Here is an 8959-nt window from a genome sequence, read left to right as displayed (position 1 = left end):
TATCATTTATTATGATTAAAATGCTAATTATGATCAAAATCATCATAATGATCATCATGGTTGCAATAACAAACAATATTTATTATGACTAATATGCTATTTATGATAAAAATCATCATAATGATTCAAATAGTTGCCATGACAGCCATCATTTATTATGATTAATATGCTAATTTTGATAAAATCATCATAATGATCATCATGGTTGCCATTGCAACCATCATTTATTATGATTAATAGGCTAATTATGATCAAAATCATCATAATGAGCATCATGGTTGCTACAACAACCATCATTTATTATGATTAATATGTTAATTATGATCAAGATCATCATAATGATCATCATGGTTGCCATGGTAACCATCATTTATTATGATTAATATGGTAATTATGACCAAAATCATCATAATAAGCATTATGGTTGCCATGGCAACCATCATTTATTATGACTAATATGCTAATTATGATCAAGATCATCATCATGATCATCATAGTTGCCATAGCAACCATCATTTTTTATGATTAATAGCTAATTATGATCAAAATCATCATAATGATCATCATAGTTGCCATAGCAACCATCATTTATTATGATTAATAGGCTAATTATGATAAAACCATAATAATGATCATCATGGTTGCAATGGCAACCATAATTTATCATGACTAATATGCTATTTATGATAAATCATCATAATGATTCAAATAGTTGCCATGACAGCCATCATTTATTATGATTAATATGCTAATTTTGATAAAAATCATAATGATCATCATGGTTGCCATTGCAACCATCATTTATTATGATTAATAGGCTAATTATGATCAAAATCATCATAATGAGCATCACGGTTGCTACAACAACCATCATTTATTATGATTAATACGTTAATTATGATCAAGATCATCATAATGATCATCATGGTTGCCATGGTAACCATCATTTATTATGATTAATATGGTAATTATGATAAAAACCATAATAATGAGCATCATGGTTGCCATAGCAACGATCATTTATTATGATTAATATGCTAATTATGATCAAGATCATTATAATTATCATCATAGTTGCCAAGGCAACCATCATTTATTATGACTAATATGGTAATTATGATCAAGATCATCATAACGATAATCATAGGTGCTATAGGAGCCATCATTTATTATGATTAATATGCTAATTTTGATAAAAATCATCATAATGATCATCATGGTTTAAATATCAACCATAATTTACTATGATTAATAGGCTAAATATGATCAAAATCATCATGAGCATCACGGTTGCCATGGCAAGCATCATTTATTAGGATTAAAATTTTATATATGATCAAGATCATCATAATGATCATCATGGTTGCGATGGGAGCCATAATTTATTATGATTAATATGCTAATTATGATCAAGATCATCATAATGATCAACATGGTTGCAAGAGCAACCAATATTTATTATGATTATTATGCTAATTAAGATCCTATCATCATCATGATCGTCATGGCTGTCATAGTAACCATCATTTATTTTGATTAATATCTAATTATGATCAAGATGATGATAGTGATCATCATGGTTGCCATGGCAACCATCATTTATTAATATTATGCTAATTATGATCATGATCATCATAATGATCATCATAGTTGCAATGGCAACCATAATTTATTATGATTAATATGCTAATTATGATCAAAATCATCATAATGATGATCATGGTGTCCATGGCAACCATCATTTATTATGATTAATATGCTAATTATGATCAAGATAATCATAAAGAGCATTGTGGTTGCTATGGCTGTGGCGGCCGATGCTTGTTCACCGTAATGCGCCATGAATGTTTAAAAATAAATCTTGACGATACACTTGTTTGACTTCGCTTTATTAAGTTCTCGTAAGATTCTTTGGCACTTTAATTATTTGCTTAACTTACTTCGCTTTACTTAAGTTCCCTTACGAGTATGTTACAGAGTCTGTCTTAAGATTATTGGTTGTCTCTTTTATATGCTTTACAGTAGGCGTTATGAATATATTAGGCACTCAACACGATAATTTGCATTAATGCACACGCAGTTACACTCCCCCCACAGAAATCCTTTGATTTCTTCTAAGTTAGTCATTGGCTACCAAAAGCACAAGTTTATGAATTGGTCTCTTTAACATTGAAGGGACTCTAAGCCTTTTTCCTTTATCATCCAAGCTTGTATCACCAACAACAAGTTCAACACTTCTGACCAAACCAGTTTCATCAGGATAAGTAGTGATAATCTTTCCGAGCTTCCAATTATTACGAATCTCACTTTCTTCTGTCAGTAGGACTATGTCTCCAATCTTAAGATTTCTGCGAGGCTTGTTCCACTTTGTTCTTTTTTGTAATGAATGAAGAAACTCCTTTCTCCATCTTGCCCAAAATTCGTTCATAAAATGCTGAATTCTTCTCCATCTCTTCTTTGAATATAATTCTTTGTTCTGGAAAACTCCTGGCGGTGGTAAAACAACTTGCGTCTTCATAGTCAGTAGGTGGTTCGGCGTAAGGGGAGAAAGGGAATCAGGATCGTTCAAAGTGTTGACAGTTAAAGGTCTGGAGTTCACAACACATTCAACTTCACATATCAGTGTGCGAAAAGATTCATCATCTAAGCAAGTGCTGTTCCTTCGCATTAGGGCATTTAGGACATTCCTGACAGTTCTAATTTGGCGCTCCCAAACCCCACCAAAATGACTTGCCTTTGGAACATTCATTCTAAATTCGACCCAATCACAATTTGACTTCAACAGTTCAGCACCGATTTTCTTATCATCCATCACCTTTAACGCTTCTTGTAGTTCTCGTTGGGCACCAATAAAATTTGAGCCTCGGTCACTTCTTAGTTGACGAACGGGACCTCGTCTACATATGAAACGTCTTAATGCTTGAATAAATGAGTCTGTGTCCATCGTATTCGAGACTTCAAGGTGTACTGCTCGAGAAGCCATACATGTGAACAATGCGACGTATCTTTTCAGCTCTTTACGACGATCTTTAATATACCAAGGTCCACAATAGTCAACAGCGGCATATGTGAATGGTGCAGCTTGTTCAAATCTATCTGTTGGTAGGTCAGCCATCAATTGCTCTTGAGCAGCTCCTCTTAATTTTCGACATGTCACACATTTACTTATCATGTAGGCCACTGCAGATGATCCTCCAATGATCCAGATACCATTGCTTCGTATCTCATTCAACGTTAGACCACGTCCTTGATGAGCAACTCTTTCATGATAATAGCGAATTACCAATTCCGTCACGTGAGTTTTTCGAGGTAGAATGATTGGAAATTTGACGTTGTTGGGAATATCAGCATGCTTGATCCGACCTCCAACTCGCAAAACACCATGAGAATCACAAAATGGATTAAGACGATACAACTGACTTGTCTTTTTCACGGAATGTTTAGATGGCATCTCAAACCTTTCATCCCTTTCTTTCCTGATCGTCAACGTCTTGATATCTTCTTGAAAATGCATCATTTGAACTGACTTGTAGATTTCTATGTCCGCCTTGCGTAGGGTTTCAACTGTAAGCTTTGGTTGACAATTATCAGATATAGTTTCTTTGCTCGTTGATTGGCCTGACTTGGCTTTCTTCAACAGCTTTTCCCTGTAGGTAAGACAAACTGCGACGGCTGATCTTGCACGTTGCCAACTCGAGAAAACTTCAATTGCCTGTGCAAGGCACCACGTTCTATTGACATTTAGGGAGAAACAAGATTGTTTAACTTCAGGATCTTCTAATGAAATGTCTTCAACCGTTGTATGTTCAAGCCACTGATCCTCAGGTTGCCACAGAAACTTGGGTCCTGTAATCCATCTTGGGTTCTTCAATAATTGCGAGGCTGTCATTCCTCTGGATCCGTCATCTGCTGGGTTAGAACTTGACTCTACATATTTCCACTGTCCTTTAGTAGTCTTACTACGGATTTGTGAAATGCGATTAGCGACAAATACGTGGAATCTTTTGGAGTCATTACCAATGTAGCCAAGAGCTATTTGACTATCCGTCCAAAACGTTTCGCTTTGTATATCATATTCAAGCTCATTCTTCATCGTTTCGTTGACCTTTACAGAAACCAATGCAGCTGTTAATTCCAAACGAGGTATGGATATGCTCTTTAGTGGGCAGACTCTTGCCTTTCCCATAACTAGCGAACAATGAATTTTCCCTTCGGCGTTCTGAAGGCGAATATACGAACATTGACCATAACCAACGTTGCTTGCATCAGAAAAGTTGTGGAGTTCGGCAGACTTAACTTCTCCAAAATCAATCGGCTTAAAACATCTAGGAATTGATAATTCTTTAAGGCAGGACAGCTCGTTTCTCCACTTTATCCATTTTATCTTTAAATCTTCTGGAATATCGTCGTCCCAATCAATTTGATCACGACAGAGATCTTGAAGTATTCTTTTTCCAAGAAGAATTATCGGTGCCACGAATCCCAGTGGGTCGTAAACTGAACAGACAGTCGCCAAGATTCCTCTTCTTGTTAACGGACGATCTTGTAAAATAATTCTGAATTCAAAGTTGTCAGTTTCTATGCACCATTGCACGCCCAGTGTTCTTTCAATTGGTAATACAGCTAAGTCAAGATTCTTCACTGCATCCGCACGGTCTGACTCGGGAATTTGCTGAAGAATTTCTCTTTTGTTACTGATGAATTTGCACAGATTGAACCCACCTCGACTGCACATCTCTTTGGCTTGCTTCACCAGGTTAACTGCTTCGGACACGGAGGCGACTGACTTCAGCCCGTCATCGACGTAGAAGTTTCTTCTCAAGAATTCCGCTGCATCCTTTCCAATTTCTTGTTCATTGTCGTCAGCAGTTCGTTTAAGGGCATAGTTCGAGCATCCTGGAGACGAGGCTGCCCCAAACAGATGCACTGTCATCCGATACGTTTGAGGTTCTTGATTTGTGTCTGGGTTGTCTCCAGGCCACCAAAGAAAACGGAGGAAATCGCGATACTCTTTCGAGACCTTTACTTGATAAAACATAGCTTCTATATCAGTTGTGAAAGCAACACTTTCTTGGCGAAATCTTGTTAATACTCCAATCAGTTTATTCGTTAAATCTGGACCTTGGAGTAGATACTGGTTGAGCGATTCTCCTTTGTATTGAGAGGAACAGTCAAATACAACTCGTATCTTCTTAGGTTTCTTGGGATGGTAAACCCCGTGGTGTGGGATGTACCAACATTTTCCTGGTTCTGTTGTTTCTTCATTCGATGGAACTTGCTCTGCATATCCTTTCTTTATCATTTCTTTCATGAATGTGACGTAATCTTCTTTGTACGTAGTATCATTCTTGAATCTTGACTTCAATTGTTGTAGGCGAAACACAGCTAAATTTCGGTTGTTTGGTAATTTGATATCATCATTCTTGAACGGCAGTGGGATCTCATAATGTCCATCTTCTCTAAGGTGGATTCCATCAGAAACCTTTCGCAGGAAATTCTGGTCATCAATTGAGGAATACGTTGGCGAAATGTTAATATTCTCGTTGAAATCGAGTTCGAACATCTTGTTGATCGTTGATGGGTCGATAATTTCTTTTACACGATTTTCTGGAGCGAAAACAATGTTTAGTTGTTTCTCTGAGGCAATCTCCCTGGTCACAATGCGATTACATGACATTTGATAACTTTCAAAGTCTAAGTCGTTTTCATTCAACTTCGAAACAGGACCGATAAACCCCCAACCAAGAAGAGTTTTAATTGCATAAGGATCGTTCTCGTTTCCTGGTATGACTTCCTGTGGCTTGATCGCCTTTGGACAATTTGATCCAATCAGTAGACCAATGTCCACGTTTTCTTGATAACGTGGTAATTGTGTTGTTAGCCTTTCTAAATGCTGCCATCTTTCAGCCATTTCAGGTCGAGGTATCTCGTCTCTTTTTGATGGAATATCATCTCTACAGTAAACGGATTTCGGTAACTCGATTTGGGTGGTTTTTCCTAGGTCTTCTATGATAAGCCCAGCTATCTTCTTTGTTGCTATCATTTCCGTTCCATGCATTGTGTTTAAGTTTAGATGAACATCTATACCATTAAGTCCGAGTTTCTTTGAAGTATCACTTTTAATGAATGTCCCATTACTAGCAGGATCTAATAAAGCGTATACCATTATTTGATGATGGGGATCTTTCTTGTGATGCAACCAAACTGGTACAATCATTGAACTGATTCTGCTTTCGTTGTTATCTTGATTGGATTTCACAGCATTTCGTACGCTTACACAGTTGTTAATTGTAGAACCAGTGGATTTGGGGTCCTTATTGGGCAATTCTGAGGAAGTTTGCGTTGAGCACTCTTTCTTGTTGCCACTCTTCGTTGCATCATGTAACAATGTAGGATGTTTTAGTTGGCAAACATCACACTTCTTTCTAGTGAGACATCTTCTAGACACATGACCAACACGAAGGCATCCGAAACACAATTCTTTCTTCCGAATGAAATCCATTCTTTCACTTAACTTCATTTCTTGAAACTTCTGACAATTCTCCAAAACATGATTCTTTGCACACAAAGTACACTTGTGCACATCAGGTGGACTTCTTTCTTTGTCAGTAAGCGATAGGGGATTGACGATGGTTGAAAAATTACTGGACTGTTCATTCCTTTTCCATTTACGAATGTCTTGCTCTTTACCTTCGTTCTTCCTATCACCTCTCTTTTCTTCTTTAATGGCATAAGGAGAAAACACAGGATTTGTAGCAAAAGTTGCTTCGTCTTTCACAAATTCTACGAAATCGTGGAATTTGACTGCGTCTTTTTCAGTTAAGATTTCATTCGCTCGACGGCACCATCTTGCAATTGCGAAATTTGGTAATTTTGAGCAAATCTTCTTTATGACATCTTCGCTATTTAACACTTCCATGTGTTTAAGTGTCTTCATAGCTTCTTCCGCTTGTACAAGAAAATCTGAAAATTTCAATAGACCAACACCATCTCCTGAGTCCTTTATGGTAGCCCAATTCAATAACCTTTCTTTGTAGGCATAAGCAACGCGATATGGATGACCAAATCTTTCTTTCAGAACAGTTCGTGCTTTCGTGTAGGCTTCTGGAGAGTTCAATGTGACTAAGCCTTTGATAACTTCTCTTGCTTCCCCACTTGTGAACTGATTCAAATAATAAAGTCTTTGCTTCGGATCCTCGACTTTGCTTTCAATGAGGGATTCGAAGGAATTAATGAAATAAGGATAATCAAAATAATTACCAGAAAACATTGGTGGTTGTTGTTTAGGTAAGGAATTCAATACTTGTTGCTTAGCCAATTCAACTAATAAAGGTCCAACACTATCAGGTTGATCTGGTTTCACATCATTAGATTGTGATTCATAAACATTTGTTTCTTTCTCAGGAATGACTTGACGTTCTTCGCCCTTTAAGACTGGAGGAACAGTATATGTAGAAACGAATTCTTGAGCGTTTGCATTCAATTCGAACGTCGCTGGAACATGCCGAGGAATTGCTTCATCAGGCATGGCTGACTGAAGAATATTTTCATTAGGCATAGCTAGCCACGAGTAGTCAGAAACATCAGGAATATCTTCGTCGTCCGATGTAGCTTCATCACCAATCAAATCTTGCTTATGAGTATGCACTCTTGTTCCCAGTACCTCGAATCTACGCTGTTCTTGTGGGGGATGGGTTTTTTGGGTTGTTATGCTTTTTCCTTGCCCACGATATTGATCGAAAGCTTGCATTTCATTAGTGCGAGATATGTCCCGTTTTTCACATTCTTCTTCAAATTTCTTAAGAGCTTCTTCTTCTGCTTTGGCTTTAGCGATTTCCTTTAATGTTTTTTGTTTTTTATATTCTGCTTCTTTATCAATAAAGTCCATTTCAACTAGCAATGAAGCTGCTTTCGCGGCGGCTTTTGCTCTTCTTGATCGAACTGATGATGTTGATTTTCCCGACAAACGCGATAACGTGCTTGACTGTGAACTTCTCTGTGTACTTCTCTCTTCTACGGCCTTTATTCTTTCGTTAACTCGTGTTCGAGATAGAAAATGTTCGCGATCACGTATATCTAGCCATCGGTACGCTTCGGTGATTTCTTGCAACGATTCTAGATTTGAATAGTAATTATCGTGTGCTTCGTTTAACCTTTCTCGCAATTTATCTAGTTCGTCTCGTTGTCTTTCTAGAATCGAAACATCGACTGTATCGAAAGGCTGATCGAGCAAACGATTTACGTAAGTGATTTTTCTTCGAAGGTTTGCTCCAGCCAACGTTCTTAGTTGCAGTAAATCCTTTAAATCAGTCACACGTCTAGGGTCCAAAGTTCTACTTCGTCTTTGACGTCTTTCATCAACGATTTCACTCTGCGCTCTATCTTCATCTTGATCCTTTACTTCAGCGCTGAAAGTCTTCAATCTTGTTATTGCTGGCATCGAATTTGATCTTTCCATAGTTGATCTCAATCAGCTCTGGTTTCGTCTTTGTATGTAGAGAATCTTACTGTGGCGGCCGATGCTTGTTCACCGTAATGCGCCATGAATGTTTAAAAATAAATCTTGACGATACACTTGTTTGACTTCGCTTTATTAAGTTCTCGTAAGATTCTTTGGCACTTTAATTATTTGCTTAACTTACTTCGCTTTACTTAAGTTCCCTTACGAGTATGTTACAGAGTCTGTCCTAAGATTATTGGTTGTCTCTTTTATATGCTTTACAGTAGGCGTTATGAATATATTAGGCACTCAACACGATAATTTGCATTAATGCACACGCAGTTACAATGGCAACCATCATTTATTGCGATTAATATGCTAATTATGACCAAGATCATCATAATGATCATCATAGTTGCCATGGTAACCATCATTTATTATTATTAATATGCTAAATATGATCAAAATCATCGTAATGATCATCATATTTGCCATAGCAACAATCATTTATTATGATTA

At 37.1% G+C, this 8959-nt stretch overlaps 1 protein-coding gene across 1 annotated transcript; it reads right to left on the bottom strand.

Annotated features, from left to right (window-relative positions):
- Window positions 1-2119: 2119 nt before the first annotated feature.
- On the bottom strand, window positions 2120-8673 carry LOC114544442. The gene has a single exon (XM_028563088.1). It carries the CDS (start codon window positions 8456-8458, stop codon window positions 2120-2122), a length of 6339 nt encoding a protein of 2112 aa, XP_028418889.1. The 5' UTR covers window positions 8459-8673.
- Between the last annotated feature and the right edge of the window lie 286 nt (window positions 8674-8959).

Source organism: Dendronephthya gigantea, unplaced genomic scaffold (genome assembly GCF_004324835.1).
Source record: "Dendronephthya gigantea isolate DGI-Jeju-01 unplaced genomic scaffold, DenGig_1.0 000791F, whole genome shotgun sequence".
In the NCBI taxonomy this organism is placed as follows: Eukaryota; Metazoa; Cnidaria; class Anthozoa; order Malacalcyonacea; family Nephtheidae; genus Dendronephthya; species Dendronephthya gigantea.
Note: the sequence above shows the minus strand (reverse complement) of the source record. Positions and strands in the feature narration are given on the sequence as shown.

Bases quoted from the DNA above. Each gene is read 5' to 3' on its own strand.
- LOC114544442 (XM_028563088.1), bottom strand. From the start codon at position 8,458: ATGGAAAGATCAAATTCGATGCCAGCAATAACAAGATTGAAGACTTTC.